General features: G+C 42.7%; 1 protein-coding gene across 2 annotated transcripts in view; it reads right to left on the minus strand.

Moving 5' to 3' along the window:
• Positions 1–255: 255 nt before the first annotated feature.
• Positions 256–22344, minus strand: part of LOC139420201 (sodium channel protein type 3 subunit alpha-like) — a 173617-nt gene continuing 151528 nt past the window's right edge. For both annotated transcript variants that reach the window (XM_071170029.1, XM_071170030.1), the window contains exons 22-27: positions 13566–13838; positions 11151–11204; positions 10777–10918; positions 10578–10678; positions 9854–10124; positions 256–3470 (exon numbers count right to left, since the gene is read on the minus strand). In XM_071170029.1, the coding sequence (XP_071026130.1) occupies positions 2218–3470; positions 9854–10124; positions 10578–10678; positions 10777–10918; positions 11151–11204; positions 13566–13838 (2094 nt within the window). In that variant the 3' untranslated portion in view covers positions 256–2217. The remainder of the gene's footprint in view (positions 3471–9853; positions 10125–10577; positions 10679–10776; positions 10919–11150; positions 11205–13565; positions 13839–22344) is intronic.

Raw genomic sequence — 22344 nt, forward strand, 5'->3', positions numbered from 1 at the left:
ACTCTCATTTGGCAAAATAAAGACTGCTTGCATAATACTGTACCACATGCCAGACCTGCATTCAAAAAGTATCCATTTGATTGTGCCTGGATTGGGGGTGAGTTTACCCTTTTGGGACTATCTCATTACTTCCATGTCACCAGAAAAGCTAAATCGCGCACAGTTATTATATTATCACAGTTAAAGTATTTGAAAGAAAATAATATTTGAACCTGGGTCTGCCACATAAATGACTCTGAAATCAAAAGAATAATCAGTGATATTGTAGGCTCTCTTTTATTTCACAGGAGGTCGTTATTTTATATACAGAGGCATGTGTTTGCAAAGTACAAAAAATATTTAAACTTAAAGTACTAAAATGTATTTATAAATAATATTTACTGCAATATGGGCATTACTGAGGCACTGCATTGTGGTTGAGCAGTGAGACATGTAAAGCCATTATCTACTGACTGCTGAGAAGATGCCTGTTGTAGGCTACTGCATTTATGACAGTTCATAAGAATGGAGAGAGAAAAAAACATTTTATGTTCATGTCTTGGATGTTATTATGATGAAGCAGCTCTTGTTATGATGAAAACAGTACATTTATGACAGAGATGTGTCGAGTTGACTTTTCACCATGATGTTTTTGTGTAAAAATGTCCCCCCCCCCCCCCCTAACAACAAATAGGACCGCTCCCGAGTTCTAAACATTTTCCCCAATGTTCCCGATACAAAGCAAGCAATCAGAAATCTCTTTAGAAAAGTCCCCCGTAGACACTGATAAATAGCAGTGTGATCCCAGTCACTCATCCATGGCATCTAATGGGGCAACGATGTGGGTAGAGATCCATTTTAGAAACAGGACAGGGGTACTGTATATACCAGGCACACACTGGATCTATTGCTACAGAAAACAGCCCTTCAACACACCTGCAACCATAACATGAAAATATACAGTATATCATATTAAAGTTGAGCGGTGTCTTTTTTATTATTATTCTAGTCGAATAGAAACTATATGTGCCGGTATCAGTCCTACAGTGGAGAGTAGTCTATGGGTAACCAAGAGAAGCTGAATGGCCTGTAGAGCAAACCAAAAAAATGCTGTACAAACGTTTACACTTTTTTCTGTAAAATAATTCACTTAAAAGTAGCAAATTACTTCTAAACACAGTTTCTGCAAAATACTGTAGAGAAATTATAGCTGTTCAGCCTTGGGCGTGACTTGTCTATATGATGCATTCAAAACATGCAAAACAAATACTTAAAATAATAAATAAATAGGACGATTATCCACCCATCTAATAGTGAATAAGATCTCTGATGCTCATAAAATATGCAGCCATTTGGGCAGTTTAAGTCCTAAAGAAGTTACGGAGAAAAAAAAAACATCTGTCAATCTTAACCATGAGATGTAGGTTTGATTGTCACATACTGATCTTGGTTACTGAATTGCTTCTTAGCTTTGTGTAACTAAGACCAGATCGTTATGGTTGAAAAATGAACTAATATGCAGGGAGCCCGGGATATTTTGACATGTAAATGCAAGAGAAAGAAATGCTTAAAACAGTTCAAATACAGCGTTTTTTAATGTGAAAAGTTATTACCTGCCCGTTCGTCTTGTTACAGTGTGGAAGTATTCCCTTTCATGGTAAGCGACTCCAATTCAGAAGAGGCCATGTTTTTTTTTCTTACTCTAAAAATATCAAAAATAGTAATAATTGTACTGCTATGAAAGACTGGCAACATCAACAAAGTTATACTTTACTACGAAAAATTGTATCCCTTTGTTTTTTCTCCCACATCTCACAGTTATAAAACTGTTGATCATAATCAATCACACCAATAATAGTAAGACCTTTAATGAACTCATACGGTCAGGCATTCTTTGTAAATACTGATAAACTGTATTTCTTTTAGTCTAATAAATGATTATTACATCAGTGATATAATTGTTGTGACCCTGCAGAGGTTATTCATGCATATTAACTGTGAAGCGAACTTGACATGAGCAGGGTCAATGGTCATCTAGGATTTACACACGCCCCCTTTGTGTACTCCCACAAAGCATGTTCACCAAAAATAAACAAATAATTTGCCTTTTCTCTATGAAAACCCCTAGCAGAACCACATGTACTAAACCAGGGTAATTTGAGCTATTTTACATTCGGTAAACAACAACAACAACAACAAAAAATGTAAAAGAGAAAAAAAAGCATTTCCTAGTCGCTGTTACAGAAATGTCTCACGGTCTCTGTCGGGGGCAAGGCAATGTTCGCTTAGGTCACTGTTCCTGGACTGTTCGAGAATTAAAACTTGGAAAAGTTCACTAGTCGCCCGTGTGACGCTGTCGTAAGACGGTGGAGAGGAGGTGGAGGACAGGGTCTCCATCAGCTCCATCTCAGGCCCCCCGTAGTTCTCCTTGATCATGGAGGCTATGAGGCCCTCTTTCTCCGGGGCGGTGACCCTCTTGTCCGTGGAGCTTTGCGTCAGATTGATCTGCATTGATCTGTACATGAAGGAGGCTTGCTTCATCTGCCTCCGCAACAGGTGCCGGCGGTAGCACCTCTGGATGACTGCTGCGGACATGTCCTCCTGTTTGCGCCTCAGCGTGGTTGTGATGGGCTCGTAGGAGATCTTGGATGGGTTGGCCATCATGAACTTCTCCTCCATTTGCTGCTTAAGAGCGTCCATCTCGCCCGACTCGCCCAACACACGCTTGGTGAAGGCAAACAGAATGTCCAGGCAGTGGATCTTGTCTCCACTGACCATGGGCAGGTCCATGGAGATCAGCTTAATCTTGTTAGGCTTGCCAATGCGCAGTGGCTCCGACAGTGTGTCGGCAAAGTCTGACAGCTTGGCGTACTCAATGAACTGCGTGGCCTCTGGGTCGAACTTCTCCCACACCTCATAGAACATCTCAAAGTCGTCCTCACTCAGCGGCTCGGTGCTCTCCTCGGTGGCCACGCTGAAGTTCTCCAGGATGATGGCGATGTACATGTTGACCACGATGAGGAAGGAGATGATGATATAGGTGACAAAGAAGGTGATGCCCACTGAGGGGTTGCCACAGTTGCCCCGGGCGTTGGTGCCTGTGTGGACGAGGTTGGGGTTGCACTCTTCTGGGGAGTTGTTGAGGATGGGGCTGAGCAGGCCGTCCCAGCCCGCTGACGTGGTGATCTGGAATAGGCAGATCATACTGTTGCCGAACGTCTCAAAGTTGAACATGTCGTCGATGCCAGCCTGCTTCTTGACATAGGCAAAGTTGGCCATGCCAAAGATGGCGTATATGAACATGACCAGAAAGAGCAGGAGGCCGATGTTGAATAGGGCGGGAAGGGACATCATTAAGGCAAAGAGTAAGGTCCTTATTCCTTTGGCTCCACGGATGAGTCGAAGTACTCGTCCGATCCTGGCCAATCGAATGACTCGGAACAGTGTCGGCGACACAAAGTACTTCTCTATGATGTCAGCGAGAACGATACCTGGAAGATAGGGGGAAAAACATGAGATCTCTGTACTTCTAATTAGACCATCATTAACAGTAAGGCTAGCTCTTTCCCACACTACGCACGCAATATCATATGGAATTAGATTGACTATTGGTAACCAGGAGTAAATTAGGCTGAAGGACAGGGTCTCACTGCTATCACCAATACGCTTCCTTCTCCTTCATGTCAATTCTAGCTTCCCCAAACCCATTCACCAATGAGCTCATGATAAAGGCTTCCACTATTACTGGGTCTGCCTGCCTTCAAATGACATTCAAGTTGCCTCCAATCCCTCTCACCTCCACGACCACTTTACCATCTGTCCCTGATTTGTGACCCTCCTCTCCCATGGACCAGGAAGGTCACACCTGAGTTATTGATTGTGGAGAGGGGTTGGGAATCACCCTTTGGAGCCATACATTAAGCCCCCAACCCCCCACCAACCACAACCCTCTGATGCAGCACTTCAATCATGCCCAAATCACCCCCGCTGACAACCCTGATTGCTACAATTACCTTCATCTCAACAGAGGCATCCTTGCCCACGCATGTCATTTAGCATGGGGACGGATACTTAGATTCAATCTATATATTAGCCCTTTGGTTTGTTTTAGTTCCCCATTAGGGCCATGCAGAACATACATGTGCCTCTGATTCATCAGATAAAAGCCCCACTTACTATCAATGACTTGATTGACATGATAGATAACCTTGCCAAATGGATACAAAATCTTTTATGCCAGAGGTGATGGCCAAGGTATATTGCAAAACACAATTACGGTTCTGAAATGTGTTCTTCAGGTATGACTTATTGTTTAGAACTAAACAGCAATCTTATCCAGAGCGACTTACAGTAGTTCCCTCTAAGCTGCACGCGTGTGCGGGTAGTAGCCCTGAGACTACCGAGTAGACTGCCTCGCAGGAATATCAGCCCCCGAGAGAAGCACGAAATTGAATTTCACTCAACTTTCTAGAGCCGTGTTCACCAACTGGTCGATCTCCAACGCATTCCTAGTCGATCACTAAACATTTCTGTAAAACTGTTGGCAGTAGGTGCACCCGATTCAGCTACCCTGTGAGATTTCAAAACGTTTAAAACCATGACTAGAGAGAGGCTGTCAACGAATAAAGCAATGAGATGCTGTTTTTATGAGTGAGTTCATGTTTAAGTTCTTTCTCAGCATTGTCAACACTTTGTATCCAACACTTTTATAAACCATAAAATGCACGTTCTTCCTATTTCCACTCAGCGCAACAAGCACTGCAGCATTAATGAATAAGTCGGAAAGTGTCTCTATAGACTTGCGCTGTTGTTATTATTACCATGTGGGTCTTTTTTAATATCGAGGAACATTTCACTGTTCATCGGAGTAATAACATGAATTTGTGCATGAGGCAGAAATAATGCGGTGCGACTCGAGTTTTGCCATCAGCTGGAAGACGGTGTCCCTTTTTGGTCAGTGTCAGTGGAGGAAAGAGGGAGTAGGGATGTTAAGAGGTGGACCCTCAGTCTGCTGCTCTCTCACTACGCTGAGACTGACCATCAGATGCAGGCACCATCAGCCCAGTAAAATAAAAATAAAATGATTTAAAGGTATGCTCACTCAGCTGTGATTCACAAGTAATACATCAATGGATCTATTACTGGCGTGATCATATAGCCTACCTCAAATGTTGAAATATAACTTTAAAAATGGCCTGAACAACATGTTGCATTGGCAGGGCAATTCAAGCAAACCCAATATGCTGTGATAATGTATTGGGCCTATGGCTTACTGTACAAACATCATTGTTACAGTACTGTTTTTAATTGGTTAATGTTGCATAGGCTTACATTTTTTAAGTCATGTTAATTAAACATCAGAGCGGGAGATCTCGGCTTGCATTTTGACTCAAAGTGATCGAATTAACGCAACAGTAGCCACGTTCAATGCAACAAAACAAAACAAACTATGCAAGAGATTTTGTTGTAGGCAGAAAGCATCGGAGTAGGATTTTATTGAATTGACATGTACTACTCAGCCCGTACTCTACCGAGACCGGTGCGGCATAAACAATCAGAGCTACAGTAGGCCTATATGCAAATAGACAATTGCAATACATGGATCTGTGCAATTTACTTTGAACTGGACTGTGTTCACAGCATGAACGGTTGTGAGTAGATACACTTGTTTTGAGATAAAAGCGAGACCTGCATGTAGCCACTTCATATCCTTTGCTACTTTGTGAGTTATTAGCTCAGTTATAGATCATTTATAGTTAGCAATAGGAGAGTGATTGCTTCCTACAAGAGCAGAAAATGTGTACATTTCTCTTTGAAAAGAGAGTCAGGTAAAGGGTTAATTTTTGTCTTAAAGGGGCAGTGTTGTATTTTGGATAAGCTAAGTAGCCAATAGCCAGAGGGAAGCATAATTTGTCTGATTCTCTGTAATAATGGTATGGTAAAATGTATGCATTTTATTTTGTAAAGTGATTTATTGCATTAAGCAACACAACAACATTTTCAGTCACCTCCTTGTCCGAAGGACGAGTGGATAAACAGGTTAAGGTCAAGCCCTGCATGTTTTTGGTCTCATGGAATGTAGGCCTACATTGAACACCACACATTGGCTGCTACTGTAGACAGACTAGCTATTTCCATGTTAAAATGTTATGTGATGCATTTTCATTGTTATTTTATGGTAAGCCACTCTGGTAGGCCTCCATTATGATCAAATAGCCACAGTAGCCTACACGGCCACAGTAAAACTGTAACTTAAAGCGGGTACAGCCTCAGTGTTCACAGTAAACGCAAGCTGGAAGTTGCACAGAATTTTCATAACGTTCAAGTTTGCACTCAACAGACCTAAAATTTGCTCAGTGATAAAAAAAATGAGAGGGAACATTGCCATAACCCTAGCGTTGCAAGCACCCAGGCACTAAAACTGAGCTACATGGGAAATCTGTCAATATAATATTTATTGGTCAATTTGAAGGTCCCAAGCTAAATGTCATTATCTGTGTATGAGCCAGCTAGTGACTTGGAATGCCTTGCTTATAGGCAAACAACCAAGGTCATGAGTTCAACTGTATCACCCAAGGATGTTGACCTGCCACAGCAGCATTAGACGAGAACTGCAGTGCCTTCGGAAAGTATTCAGACCCCTTGACTTTTTCCACATTTTGTTCTATAACAGCCTTTTAAAATCGATTAAAATAAAAAACTCCTCATCAATCTACACACAATATCCCATAATGACGAAGCGAAAACAGGTTTTTAGAAATTTTAGCAAACAAAATTAAATATAAAAACAAAAATACCTTATTTACATAAGTATTCAGACCGTTTGCTATGAAACTCTAAATTGAGCTCAGGTGCATCCTGTTTCCACGGATCATCCTTGAGATGTTTCTACAACTTGATTGGAGTCCACCTGTGGTAAATTCAATTGACTGGACATGATTTGGAAAGGCACATACCTGTCTATATAAGGTCCCACAGTTGACAGTGCACGTCAGAGCAAAAACCAAGCCATATGGTCGAAGGAATAGTTCGTAGAGCTCAGAGACAGGATTGTGTCGAGGCACAGATCTGGGAAAGGGTACCAAAACATTTCTGCAGCATTGAAGGTCCGCAAGAACACAGTGGCCTGCATCATTCTTAAATGGAAGAAGTTTGGAACCACCAAGACTCTTCCTAGAGTGGCCAAACTGAGCAATCAGGGGAGAAGGGCCTTGGTCAGGCAGGTGACCGAGTACCTGATGGTCACTCTGACAGAGCTCTAGAGTTCTGTGGAGATGGAAAAACCTTCCATAAGGACGACCATCTCTGCATCACTCCACCAATCATGCCTTTATGGTAGAGTGGCCAGGCGGAAGCCACTCCTCAGTAAAATGTCAGTCCACTTGGAATTTGCAAAAAGGCATGTAAAAGACTCTCAAACCATGAGAAACAAGATTCTCTGGTCAGATGAAACTAAGATTGAAATCTTTAGCCTGAATGCCAAGCATCACGTCTGTAGGAAACCTGGCACCATCCCTACCGTGAGGCATGGTGGTGGCAGCATCATGCTGTGGGGATGTTTTTCAGCGGCAGGGACTGGGAGACTAGTCAGGAGGGAGGCAAAGATGTACGGAGCAAAGTACAGAGAGATCCTTGATGAAAACATGCTCCACCGTTAAAGTTTGCTTTCTAGAAGAAGAAAAACGAGAATAAATTTGAACTTAATTGTTTAATGTGATAGATGCATGTAAGGACCTCAGTCTGGGGCGACGGTTCACCTTCCAACAGGAAAATGACCCTAAGCACACAGCCAAGACAAAGCAGGAGTGGGTTCGGGACAAGTCTCTGAATGTCCTTGAGTGGTCCAGCCAGAGCCCGGATTTGAACCTGATCGAACATCTCTGGAGAGACCTGAAAATAGCTGTGCTATCCTCTCAACCTGACGGAGCTTGAGTATCACCAGAGAAGAATGGTAGAAACTCCCCAAATACACGTGTGCCAAGCTTGTAGCATCATACCCAAGAAGACTCGAGGCTGTAATCTCTGCCATAGGTGCTTCAACAAAGTACAGAGTAAAGGATCTAAATACTTATGTAAATGTGATATTTACGTTTTTTAAACATTTCTAAAAACGTGTTTTTGCTTTTTCATTATGGGGTATTGTGTGTAGATTGAGGAGGAAAGAAAACGATTTAATCAACTTTAGAATAAGGCTGTAACATATCAAAATATGGAAAAAATGAAGGGGTCTGAATACTTTCCGAATGCACTGTACATACCGATAGCCATACATCAGCTACATATAGCAACCATATTTCAGTATAACTGCCAGTTAACTTCTTGGATATAGGGGGCGCTATTTTAATTTTTGGATGAAAAACGTTCCCGTTTTAAAGAAGATATTTTGTCACGAAAAGATGCTCGACTATGCATATAATTAACAGCTTTGGAAAGAAAACACTCTGACGTTTCCAAAACTGCAAAGATATTGTCTGTGAGTGCCACAGAACTGATGTTACAGAAAAAAACAATCAGGAAGTGCCACATTTTTTGAAACCGCCTCATGGCAATGGCAATATGGCTGTGAAAGAGCTAGGAGTCAGCTTACGTTTTCCACGTTTTCCCCAAGGTGTCTGCAGCATTGTGATGTATTTGTAGGCATATCATTGGAAGATTAACCATAAGAGACTACATCTACCAGGTGGTCGCTTGGTGTCCTCCGTCGCAATTATTGCGTAATCTCCAGCTGCAGTATTTTTCCGTTTTCTTCTGATGAGAAGGCAACTGCCACCACTGATAGATTATCGAATAGATATGTGAAAAAACACCTTGAGGATTGATTCTAAACAACGTTTGCCATATTTCTGTCGATATTATGGAGCTAATTTGGAAAAAAGTTTGGCGTTGTAAGTGACTGCATTTTCCGGTGTTTTTCTTAGCCAAACGTGATGAACAAAATGGAGCTATTTCGTCTACACAAATAATATTTTTGGAAAAAATGAACATTTGCTATCTAACTAAGAGTCTCGTCATTGAAAACATCCAAAGTTCTTCAAAGGTAAATTATTTTATTTGAATGCTTTTCTTGTTTTTGTGAAAATGTTGCCTGCTGAATGCTAGGCTTAATGCTATGCTAGGCTATCAATACTCTTACACAAATGCTTGTGTAGCTTTGGTTGAAAATAATATTTTGAACATCTGAGATGATAGTGTTGTTAACAAAAGGCTAAGCTTGTGTTTGAATATATTTATTTCATTTGCGATTTTCATGAATAGGAAACGTTGCGTTATGGTAATGAGCTTGAGGCTATGATTACGCTCCCGGATACGGGATTGCTCGACCCTAGAGGTTAACAGACCCATGCAATTACATCGCAATGAGCATCATTGAAAACCCCTGATTATTTATGACATTTTTTGGTACTTTTTTACCTTTTTTCTCCCCAATTGGTAGCTACAGTTATTTCCCATCACTGCAACTCCCGTATGGACTCGGGAGAGGCTGCTGTCGAGAGCCATGTGTCCTCCAAAACACGTTACCCTGCCAAGCCGCACTGCTTCTTGACACACTGCTCGCTTAACCAGGAAGCCAGCCGCACCAATGTGTCGGCGGAAACACCGTACAGCTGGCGACCCAATTCAAATTGCATGCGCCCGGCTCGCCATAAGGACTTGCTATAGAGCGCGATGGGACAAGGACATCCCGGCCGGCCTAACCCGGACGCCGCCGGGCCAATTGTGCACCGCCTCATTGATCTCACAGCCAGCTGCGACACAGCCTGAGATCAAACCCGGGTCTGTAGTTACACCTCTAGCACTGCGATGCAGTGCCTTAGACCGCTACGCCACTTGGGAGGCAGACCCCTGATTAATTAAGCCCAAGCAACAAACTCACCAACGATGGAGAGGATGACCACTACAAAGTCGAAGATGTTCCAGCCAATGGTGAAGAAGTAGCAGCGTAGCGCCACGATCTTGATGAGGCACTCGCAGGAGAAGATGATGATGAAGGCCAGGTTGATTTTGTTGAGGATGTACTCCATGCGGGCCGGCTGCTCGTCCGTCTCCACCATCATGGTAATCATGTTGAGCAGGATGAGGACCATGATGATGATGTCGAATGCCTGCTTTCCCACCAGGTCGAAGAAGAAGCCCTGTACTTGGTTCTGGGAGAAGAGAGGTAGTGAGTAATAGGTGTTATTTTGAAACGCAAGAGGCTTATGCACTAAGGTGAAGAAAATTGAAAGAATAGGAAACTTTTTTAAGGTTTGAACTTTTGTTATATATATTTTTTTTAAACTATCCTGCCCAATACTTCGCCCAGTCCTTTTTTTTTTTACATATTTGTATTTCACCTTTATTTAACCAGGTAAGCTAGTTGAGAACAAGTTGTTATTTACAACTAATTTACAACTATCCCTATAAGATCCAGAAATACCAGTCATTGGAACACAAGAGGCTTAGGCAAAGAAAATAAAAGGAATAGTTCCCTTTTTGGGGGGTTTTAACTTATTTTCTACTTATCTGGCATGTTATCAAAAATAAGCTAAAAGTTCCAAAAACGTGAACTATCCCTTTAATTAGATCAAGAAAATAGGGTTCAATTAGCTCCAGCTCACCAATGGCCTTGGAATTGGTTTCTGAGGCTTTTTAGACCCTAGCTTCTTCATGGCATTGTAGTACTTTTTCTGTTCCTCTGTCATGAAGATGTCTTGCCCACCTAAGTAAAGAGACATCCCTTTTCTGTTATTTTCACTGTGAAAATAACCCACTTTTTTAAAAGCTCATGGCATTTGTTGGCCATGATGGTTTTGATACTTATCTTTCGTTTCTGCTGGTTGAAGTTGTCAATGATGACACCAATGAAGAGGTTAAGGGTGAAGAAGGAGCCAAAGATGATGAAAATGACGAAGTATAGGTACATGTACATGTTGACCTCTCTGATAGGCTGTTCGTCCACCTAGTGCAGCCAGAGAAAAAACATGTTAGGACAATACACCGTTCAGCTACATACGTTATTCTGGTAAATGTTATGGTGGTATTACATCAAGGCATGATTATGACAACAACAAATATTTTCACATTTAAATTTCAAGTCATTTTTAAGACAGTCTTATATAGGCTTTATGATGGAATATTCAAATGTTAAAATCGTGTTATACAAAACAAGTACATTGACGTGTAATACTTACAGCACGAGAATCCACTGCTGCATACATGATCTCCATCCAGCCTTTGAATGTAGCCTTGTAACAAAGGACATGAATGTCAATGAGCATGTGCCACTATCAACTTCAATGAGCATGTGCCACCATCAACTTCAATGAGCATGTGCCACTATCAACTTCAATGAGCATGTGCCACCATCAACTTCAATGAGCATGTGCCACCATTAAATTCAATGACATGTGCCACCATCAACTTCAATGACATGTGCCACTATCAACTTCAATGAGCATGTGCCACCATCAACTTCAATGAGCATGTGCCACTATCAACTTCAATGAGCATGTGCCACCATCAACTTCAATGAGCATGTGCCACTATCAACTTCAATGAGCATGTGTCACTATCAACTTCAATGAGCATGTGCCACTATCAACTTCAATGAGCATGTGTCATTATCAACTTCAATGAGCATGTGCCACTATCAACTTCAACGCCATGTGCCACTATCAACTTCAATGATCATGTGCCACCATCAACTTCAATGAGCATGTGCCACTATCAACTTCAATGAGCATGTGCCACTATCAACTTCAACGCCATGTGCCACTATCAACTTCAATGAGCATGTGCCACTATCAACTTCAATGAGCATGTGCCACTATCAACTTCAATGAGCATGTGTCACTATCAACTTCAATGAGCATGTGTCACTATCAACTTCAATGAGCATGTGCCACTATCAACTTCAATGAGCATGTGCCACTATCAACTTCAATGAGCATGTGCCACTATCAACTTCAATGAGCATGTGCCACTATCAACTTCAATGAGCATGTGCCACTATCAACTTCAATGAGCATGTGCCACTATCAACTTCAATGAGCATGTGTCACTATCAACTTCAATGAGCATGTGCCACTATCAACTTCAATGAGCATGTGCCATTATCAACTTCAATGAGCATGTGCCACTATCAACTTCAATGAGCATGTGCCACTATCAACTTCAATGAGCATGTGCCACTATCAACTTCAATGAGCATGTGCCACCATCAACTTCAATGAGCATGTGCCACTATCAACTTCAATGAGCATGTGCCACCATCAACTTCAATGAGCATGTGCCACCATCAACTTCAATGAGCATGCGCCACTATCATCACTATATAAAGGCATGCATAGGAACATTATTTTAAAATGCAAACGATATATGCTTGTATTTCTATATGACCCCCTTCAAAAAACAAAAACATACAGTCTCTACAAAATAAATACTGGCCATGTGCCATGTTAGAGCTGAGATGTTATGAATGGCAGTGGAAAGGATTTATATGTGCTTCCTCCTGACCACATGGAGTGTCTTTCTAGACGGAGGAAGAAGGAGAGTGAGCGGGGTGCCCTACTTCATCACAAGTGAGTTCTTATCAGCGAGAAATCACGGTGGTGGGTCTTTTCGCCTTGGTTACGGGTTATTATTGGCTTTTGTGAATGACTGAGGGCCAGACTGTTTCCAGATGCAAATGGGGGAAGGAGCTAAGTGCAAATGTGGAAAGGAGCTAAGTGAATTGTTGCTAGGCACCCACACCAACTAAGTTAAAGCGAAGAATGAAGTGCATGCACTTGCCATTACAGAGAATGTTGTGCATTTAGCAGTGATGGAGGCCTTTATAAAGAATGTTGTGCTTTTAGCAGAGATGGAGGCAGAGAATGTTGTGCACAACATTCTCTGTAATGGCCTCCATCGCTGCTAAAAGCATAACATTCTCTGTAATGGCCTCCATCGCTGCTAAAAGCATAACATTCTCTGTAATGGCCTCCATCGCTGCTAAAAGCATAACATTCTCTGTAATGGCCTCCATCGCTGCTAAAAGCATAACATTCTCTGTAATGGCCTCCATCGCTGCTAAAAGCATAACATTCTCTCTAATGGCCTCCATCGCTGCTAAAAGCATAACATTCTCTGTAATGGCCTCCATCGCTGCTAAAAGCATAACATTCTCTGTAATGGCCTCCATCGCTGCTAAAAGCATAACATTCTCTGTAATGGCCTCCATCGCTGCTAAAAGCATAACATTCTCTGTAATGGCCTCCATCGCTGCTAAAAGCATAACATTCTCTGTAATGGCCTCCATCGCTGCTAAAAGCATAACATTCTCTGTAATGGCCTCTATCGCTGCTAAAAGCATAACATTCTCTGTAATGGCCTCCATCGCTGCTAAAAGCATAACATTCTCTGTAATGGCCTCCATCGCTGCTAAAAGCATAACATTCTCTGTAATGGCTTCCGTCGCTGCTAAAAGTAAAAGCTTGCGACTTGTTGATCGATTCGGGGATCTCTGGACAGACATGGTGGGCAGCGTAAAAAAGTATGAGCGAGGAAAGAACGTCTCAAACTGTGAGAAAAACTAAAAGAAAAGGGGAAAAAAAAGTCCAACTCACAACTTGTAAGAGGGCAAGGTAACCAGCGCCCACGTTGTCGAAGTTGACCTTGACTCTGGTCCAGTAGAACTGCGTGTCATTCATGGCCCGGCAGTCGGTCTTGTTGTTGACCATGGACACATTGTGGATGTAGCCCGTCTGGTTGACGCAGCGTCCGTACTTTCCGGCGAACAGATTGACCCCCATGATGCTGAAGATGAGCCAGAAGATCAGGCACACCAGCAGTACGTTCATGATGGACGGGATGGCGCCGATCAGGGCGTTTACCACAACCTGTCGCCATGGAAACACACACGTCAAGCGTCCATCTGCCCCATTCTGCTTTCACATGACACACTCCATACATGATGCCAGTAACTTAATCAGAGAAACTCATACCAGTGTGCACATGCTTGTGGTTCACTTACTCTAAGTATATATACATATCAAACTATTCAAACACACTTTGTAGAATAATCCCACCACCTTAAAAATATCACATTTCCAAAATTCATGCAAACTAGTGAAACTGGCAAATGAGATTAAAATGAGAATGTTTGTTTGTCTCATATTCAATCACAAGCAGCAGCAACTTTTTAAAACTACCCTGGTAAGATTTTTCCTGGTTGAGACGAACCTTAAAGTGCTAGACTAGAGGAACAGGAGGGTAGTGTGCAGAGCTAGGAGTTCCTGAGTGTGACTGCTCTAATAGAACGAGTGGATATTGGGGTTTAGCCCTGCACATCCCTTAAGGTGTCACAAAGAAATCTGCTGCTCACTCACTCCTCTGTATACTGTAGCCGGGCTGCACTTCCACTTCGCGTTTCCCACTGAGGAGTAGACCCAGACGTTTTCAAGCAGCGTGACGCCTTATCCCATTTGCCAAATTTACAGTGGAGGAGAGCAGCGAGCTCGGCGGACATCAGCCCTCCCATTTCCGACAGCATGCAAATTTCATGGGCAGGAATTCAAATTCATTCCAGTGGATGTCAGGGGAAATTATATACATATTAAAGGGCTACAAGCTAGGCTGACAGCTGTTGACTTAAACTAACACTGTGCAACAGGAGGGAACAATAGCCCAAAATCTTAACTTCAGTGTGCATGAACTGTTCGAGGGGGTTTAAGGATGTGTTTGAGGGAATGAATAATGATTATGGAAATGTTACTGGCTAAACATTCATCTGAATATCTGTACACAGAAATGCATGTAAGAGAACGTGATAAGAAAATCAGCCACTTAAACAAACAGTGGAATAGCAATGAGATTTATATTAATACTGCCAGAAGTGAGAAACAACTTGTAAAGCAGTATCACAGGCAGGTAAAGATGTGAGAAAGGATACAAAGATTGGAATGAGATAATGGAAATGCTACATACTAAGTATACGTATTATGTACAGTTGAAGTCTGAAGTTTACATATACCTTAGCCAAATACATTTAAACTCAGTTTTTCACAATTCCTGACATTTAATCCTAGTAAAAATTCCCTGTTTTAGGTCAGATAGGATCATCACTTTATTTTAAGAATGTGAAATGTCAGAATAATAGTAGAGAAAATGAATTATTTCAGCATAAATTTTTATTTATCACATTCCCAGTGGGTCAGTCGTTTACATACACTCCATTCGTATTTGGTAGCATTGCCTTTAAATTGTTTAACTTGGAAAAACGTTTCGGGTAGCCTTCCACAAGCTTCCCACAATAAGTTGGGTGAATTTTGGCCCATTTCTCTTGACAGAGCTGGTGTAACGGAGTCAGGTTTGTAGGCCTCCTTGCTCGCACACACTTTTCAGTTCTGCCCACAAATATCTATAGGATTGAGGTCAGGGGTTTGTGATGGCCACTCTAATACCTTGACTTTGTTGTCCTTAAGACATTTTGCCACAACTATGGAAGTATGCTTGGGGTCATTGTACATTTGGAAGACCTATTTGTGACCAAACTTTAACTACCTGACTGATGTCTTGAGATGTTGCTTCAATATATCCACATAATTTTCCTTCCTCAATATGCTATCTATTTTGTGAAGTGCACCAGTCCCTCCTGCAGCAAAGCCCCCCCACAACATGATGCTGTCACCCCCGTGCTTCACGGTTCTAATGGTGTTCTTCTGCTTGCAAGCCTCCCTCTTTTTTCTCCAAACATAACGATAGTCATTATGGCCAAACATTTTTGATTCATCAGACCAGAGAACATTTCTCCAAAAAGTACGATCTTTGTCCCCATATGCAGTTGCAAACCGTAGTCTGGCTTTTTTTATGGCAGTTTTGGAGCAATGGCTTCTTCCTTGCTGAGCGGCCTTTCAGGTTATGTAAATATAGGACTCGTTGTACTGTGGATGTATATACACATTTCTACCGGTTTCCTCCAGCATCTTAACAAGGTCCTTTGTTGTTGTGGGATTGATTTGCACTTTTCACACCAAAGTACGTTCATCTCTAGGAGACAGAACGTGTCTCCTTCCTGAGCGGTATGACGGCTGTGTGGTCCCATGGTGTTTATACTTGCGTACTATTGTTTGTACAGATGAATGTGGTACCTTCAGGTGTTTGGAAATTGCTCCCAAGGATGAACCAGACTCGGGGAGGTCTACAATTGGTTGTCTGAGGTCTTGGCTGATTTATTTTGATTTTCCCATGATGTCAAGCGAAGAGGCACTGAGTTTGAAGTTAGGCCTTGAAATACATCCACAGGTACACCTCCAATTGACTCAAATGATGTCAATTAGCCTATCAGAAGCTTCTAAAGCCATGACATCATTTTCTGGAATTTTCCAAGCTGTTTAATGGCACAGTCAACATAGTGTATATAAACTTCTGACCCACTTGAATTGTAAGTGAAATAATCTGTCTGTAAACAATTGTTGGGAAAATGACTTGTGTCATGCACAAAGTAGACTTGCCAAAACTAGAGTTTGTTAAAAATAAATTTGTGGAGTGGTTGAAAAACTGATTTGAATGACTCCAACCTAAGTGCATGTAAACTTCTGACTTCAACTGTACATGAAGTATGGGCATGCATGACACTGCTATATTTATTAGCTTTTCTGGTAACACTTTACAATTATGTGTCCATATTCCTGTGTAATAATGCTGTAACAACATTGATTTAGTGAGAACTGGGCTTTTTAACGGAAACCCCTTGATAAAGACAGGCAATAATGATTGTATAAAATAAATCATTCAAACAGTGAGATATATTGCATGCTCCCAAAAAAAATGTAATACTTTTTTTCTCTCAGAAAAAGAAGGGGTCAAAATGATTGACACCCCTAAAGATTCTTATTAAAAACGTAATCAAAAGTTTAGTATTTGCTCTCATAATCCTAGCACTTAATGACTATATAAATCTTGTGACATGTTGGATGCATTTGGAGTTCATTTTGGTTGTGTTTCAGAATGTTTTGTGCCCAAGACAGCCTCCTCTGTTATTGGTAATGGTGAGAGGTTAGCACATCTTTGACCCTCTGTAACTTTCTCACTCATCATTATTCATGATTATCCTTAATCATGGTAGCATCGTCATTAATGTAGAAGTGTATAGAAACATATTTTATTCTTATCTATAATAAAAGTGACTCCAAAATGACACAAAACAACAGCCCTTGTTCAACCTCAGGAGGCTGAAGAAATGGGTCTTGTCACCTAAAACCCTCACAAACTTTTACAGATACATAATTGAGAGCATCCTGTCGGGCTGCATTACCGCCTGGGAAGGAAACTTCCCCGCACACAACCGCAAGGCTCTCCAGAGGGTGGTGCGGTCTGCACAACGCATACCCGGGGGCAAACTACCTTCACTCCAGGAGACCTACAGCACCCAATGTGACAGGAAGGCCAAAAAGATCAACAGCCACCCGAGCCACTGCCTGTTCACCCAGCTACCATCCAGTAGGCGAGGTCAGTACAGTTTTTTTATTTTATTTATTTCACCTTTATTTACAACAACACATGGAGTAAAACAGACATACAGTCAATAGTACAGTATAAACAAGTCTACAGTATATACGATCTGAGCAAATGAGGTGAGATAAGGGAGGTAAAGGCAAAAGAGGCCATGGTGGCAAAGTAAATACAATATAGCAAGTAAAACAGTGGAATGGTAGATTTGCAATGGAAGAATGTGCAAAGTAGAAATAAAAATAATGGGGTGCAAAGGATCAAAATAAATAAATAAATTAAATACAGTAGGGAAAGAGGTAGTTGTTTGGTCTAAATTATAGGTGGGCTATGTACAGGTGCAATAATCTGTGAGCTGCTCTGACAGCTGGTGCTTAAAGCTAGTGAGGGAGATAAGTGTTTCCAGTTTCAGAGATTTTTGTAGTTCGTTCCAGTCATTGGCAGCAGAGAACTGGAAGGAGAGGCGGCCAAAGAAAGAATTGGTTTTGGGGGTGACTAGAGAGATATACATGCTAGAGCATGTGCTACAGGTGGGAGATGCTATGGTGACCAGCGAGCTGAGATAAGGGGGGACTTTACCTAGCAGGGTCTTGTAGATGACATGGAGCCAGTGGGTTTGGCGACGAGTATGAAGCGAGGGCCAGCCAACGAGAGCGTACAGGTCGCAATGGTGGGTAGTATATGGGGCTTTGGTGACAAAACGGATTGCACTGTGATAGACTGCATCCAATTTGTTGAGTAGGGTATTGGAGGCTATTTTGTAAATGACATTGCCAAAGTCGAGGATTGGTAGGATGGTCAGTTTTACAAGGGTATGTTTGGCAGCATGAGTGAAGGATGCTTTGTTGCGAAATAGGAAGCCAATTCTAGATTTAACTTTGGATTGGAGGTGTTTGATATGGGTCTGGAAGAGTTTACAGTCTAACCAGACACCTAGGTATTTGTAGTTGTCCAGTATTCTAAGTCAGAGCCGTCCAGAGTAGTGATGTTGGACAGGCGGGTAGGTGCAGGTAGCGATCGGTTGAAGAGCATGCATTTAGTTTTACTTGTATTTAAGAGCAATTGGAGGCCACGGAAGGAGAGTTGTATGGCATTGAAGCTTGCCTGGAGGGTTGTTAACACAGTGTCCAAAGAAAGGCCAGAAGTATACAGAATGGTGTCGTCTGCGTAGAGGTGGATCAGAGACTCACCAGCAGCAAGAGCGACCTCATTGATGTATACAGAGAAGAGAGTCGGTCCAAGAATTGAACCCTGTGGCACCCCCATAGAGCTGGCCAGGGGTCCGGACAGCAGACCCTCCGATTTGACACACTGAACTCTATCAGATAAGTAGTTGGTGAACCAGGCGAGGCAATCATTTGAGAAACCAAGGCTTTCGAGTCTGCCGATGAGGATGTGGTGATTGACAGAGTCGAAAGCCTTGGCCAGATCAATGAATACGGCTGCACAGTAATGTTTCTTATCGATGGCGGTTAAGATATCGTTTAGGACCTTGAACGTGGCTGAGGTGCACCCATGACCAGCTCTGAAACCAGATTGCATAGCAGAGAAGGTATGGTGAGATTCAAAATGGTCGGTAATCTGTTTGTTGACTTGGCTTTCGAAGACCTTAGAAAGGCATGGTAGGATAGATATAGGTCTGTAGCAGTTTGGGTCATGAGTGTCCCCCCCTTTGAAGAGGGGGATGACCGCAGCTGCTTTCCAATCTTTGGGAATCTCAGACGACACGAAAGAGAGGTTGAACAGGCTAGTAATAGGGGTGGCAACAATTTCGGCAGATAATTTTAGAAAGAAAGGGTCCAGATTGTCTAGCCCGGCTGATTTGTAGGGGTCCAGATTTTGCAGCTCATTCAGAACATCAGCTGAACGGATTTGGGAGAAGGAGAAATGGGGAAGGCTTGGGCGAGTTGCTGTGGGGGGTGCAGTGCTGTTGACCGGGGTAGGAGTAGCCAGGTGGAAAGCATGGCCAGCCGAAGAAAAATGCTTATTGAAATTCTCAATTATGGTGGATTTATCAGTGGTGACAGTGCTTCCTATCTTCAGTGCAGTGGGCAGCTGGGAGGAGGTGTTCTTATTCTCCATGGACTTTACAGTGTCCCAGAAATTTTTGGAGTTAGTGTTGCAGGAAGCAAATTTCTGCTTGAAAAAGCTAGCCTTGGCTTTTCTAACTGCCTGTGTATAATGGTTTCCTGCTTCCCTGAACAGCTGCATATCACGGGGGCTGTTCGATGCTAATGCAGAACGCCATAGGATGTTTTTGTGTTGGTTAAGGGCAGTCAGGTCTGGGGAGAACCAAGGGCTATATCTGTTCCTGGTTCTAAATTTCTTTAATGGGGCCTGTTTATTTAAGATGGTTAGGAAGGCATTTAAAAAAAATATCCAGGCATCCTCTACTGACGGGATGAGATCAATATCCTTCCAGGATACCCCGGCCAGGTCGATTAGAAAGGCCTGCTCGCGAAGTGTTTCAGGGAGCGTTTTACAGTGATGAGTGGAGGTCGTTTGACCGCTGACCCATTACGGATGCAGGCAATGAGGCAGTGATCGCTGAGATCTTGGTTGAAGACAGCAGAGGTGTATTTAGAAGGCAAGTTGGTTAGGATGATATCTATGAGGGTGCCCGTGTTTAAGGCTTTGGGGAGGTACCTGGTGGGTTCATTTGTGTTAATTTGTGTGAGATTGAGGGCATCAAGTTTAGATTGTAGGATGACTGGGGTGTTAAGCATGTTCCAGTTTAGGTCGCCTAGCAGCACGAGCTCTGAAGATAGATGGGGGGCAATCAGTTCACATATTGTGTCCAGAGCACAGCTGGGGGCAGAGGGTGGTCTATAGCAGGCGGCAACGGTGAGAGACTTGTTTTTAGAGAGGTGGATTTTTAAAAGTAGAAGTTCGAATTGTTTTGGTACAGACCTGGATAGTAAGACAGAACTCTGCAGGCTATCTTTGCAGTAGATTGCAACACCGCCCCCTTTGGCAGTTCTATCTTGTCTGAAAATGTTGTAGTTTGGATTAAAAATTTCAGAATTTTTGGTGGTCTTCCTAAGCCAGGATTCAGACACAGCTAGAACATCCGGGTTGGCAGAGTGTGCTAAAGCAGTGAATAGAACAAACTTAGGGAGGAGGCTTCTAATGTTAACATGCATGAAACCAAGGCTATTACGGTTACAGAAGTCGTCAAAAGAGAGTGCCTGGGGAATAGGAGTGGAGCTAGGCACTACAGGGCCTGGATTCACCTCTACATCACCAGAGGTGTGAGAGAGATATTGTCTCTAGAAACATCATTGAAACCAGGAGATGTCATTGCATGTGTGGGTGGTGGAACTAATAGGTTGGATAAGGTATAGTGAGCAGGACTAGAGGCTCTACAGTGAAATAAGCCAATACACACTAACCAGAACAGCAATGGACAAGGCATATTGACATTAAGGAGAGGCATGTTTAGTCGAGTGATCAAAAGGGTCCGGTGAGTGGAGAGGTTGGTTGGGGGTCACGGCGATTTAGACAGCTAGCCAGGCCATCGGTAGCAAGCTAGCATAGGATGGAGGTCTGTTATTAGCCACCTCTTGCGTTCCGTCAATAGATTAGTGGGGTTCCTTGTGGTAGAGGGGATTAATCCAAATCACACAACAACAACAAAAATAAAAACAATAGATATAGTTATAGAGGCCCCCCAAAAAATATATAATAATAATAATAATAAAAAATAAAGAAATAAATTGTCAGATTGTCTATTCAGATAGCAGCCGATAAGAAGGCCAACGGCTAGCAGGCCGCAGATGGGCGCCCAGGCAACGTCGCGACGGAGGAGCCAGCCGGACAACTCCCTCGGGTAGACAACGTCGGCAGTCCAGCTGTGAAGGCCCGGTGGGGCTCCGCGTAGGCAGCAAAACGGGTCCGGATAGGTGACTGCAGCCCAGGAGCGATCGATGGAACTCTTCAGCTGGCTAGCTCCGGATCAATTGATGTTTGCTCCGGAATCGACGAAAGCCGATAGTCACACGGATAGCAGCTAGCTAGCTGTGAGATCCAGGCATGAAAGTCCAGAGCCAGCGGTCGAAATCCAGGGACATGGAGAGAAAAACTGGTCCGGTATGTTCCGAGCCGCGCTGCGCTGCGCCGTACAAGACTGGCGATAGACTCTCGAGCCAAAGGACAGCCGATGACCACAAACCGTGGTTAGCTGAACACCAACGATTTGCCAGCAAAGAAGCTAACTAGCTTCTGAACCAGCTTCTGATTAGCTTCTGGCTAGCTTCTGGCTAGCTCCCGGCTAGCTTCTGGCTAGTTTCTGGCCAGCCTCCTGGAGCCTCCGGCTAGCTTCTTGGAGGACCACAGTTCTGAGGTAAATAATACTTTTTTATAAATATAAATTGGTGAGGCGGGTTGCAGGAGAGTGTTTTGAAGATGAGTTTATGAAAAAAAAAAAAAAAATGAATGTGAAAAAAGTTGTAAATATATATATATATACGGGACACGACAGGACGAGGACAAAAGACCTCTGAACTGCTATCCAATCTTGGACGAAAGGTGCATCAAAGCTGGGACAGAGAGACTGAAAAACAGCTTCTATCTCAAGGCCATCAGACATTTTAATAAATGGATCACTAGTCACTTTAATAATGCCACTTTAATAATGTCTACATATATTGCATTACTCATCTCATATGTATATACCAGTGGAGGCTCCTCAGAGGAGAAAGGGGAGGACCATCCTCTTCAGTGAATTTCATACAAATGGTTAAACATTGAGTTATCCTTTTTAGATAAAACTATACTAAATATACTCACGTCACCAAATAATTGATTAAAGCACACTGTTTTGCAATGAAGCTCTACAGTAGCCTCAACAGCACTCTGTAGGGTAGCACCATGGTGTAGGCGGAGGACAGCTAGCTT

The sequence above is a fragment of the Oncorhynchus clarkii genome, chromosome 11, assembly GCF_045791955.1.
Source record: "Oncorhynchus clarkii lewisi isolate Uvic-CL-2024 chromosome 11, UVic_Ocla_1.0, whole genome shotgun sequence".
NCBI lineage: Eukaryota > Metazoa > Chordata > Actinopteri > Salmoniformes > Salmonidae > Oncorhynchus > Oncorhynchus clarkii.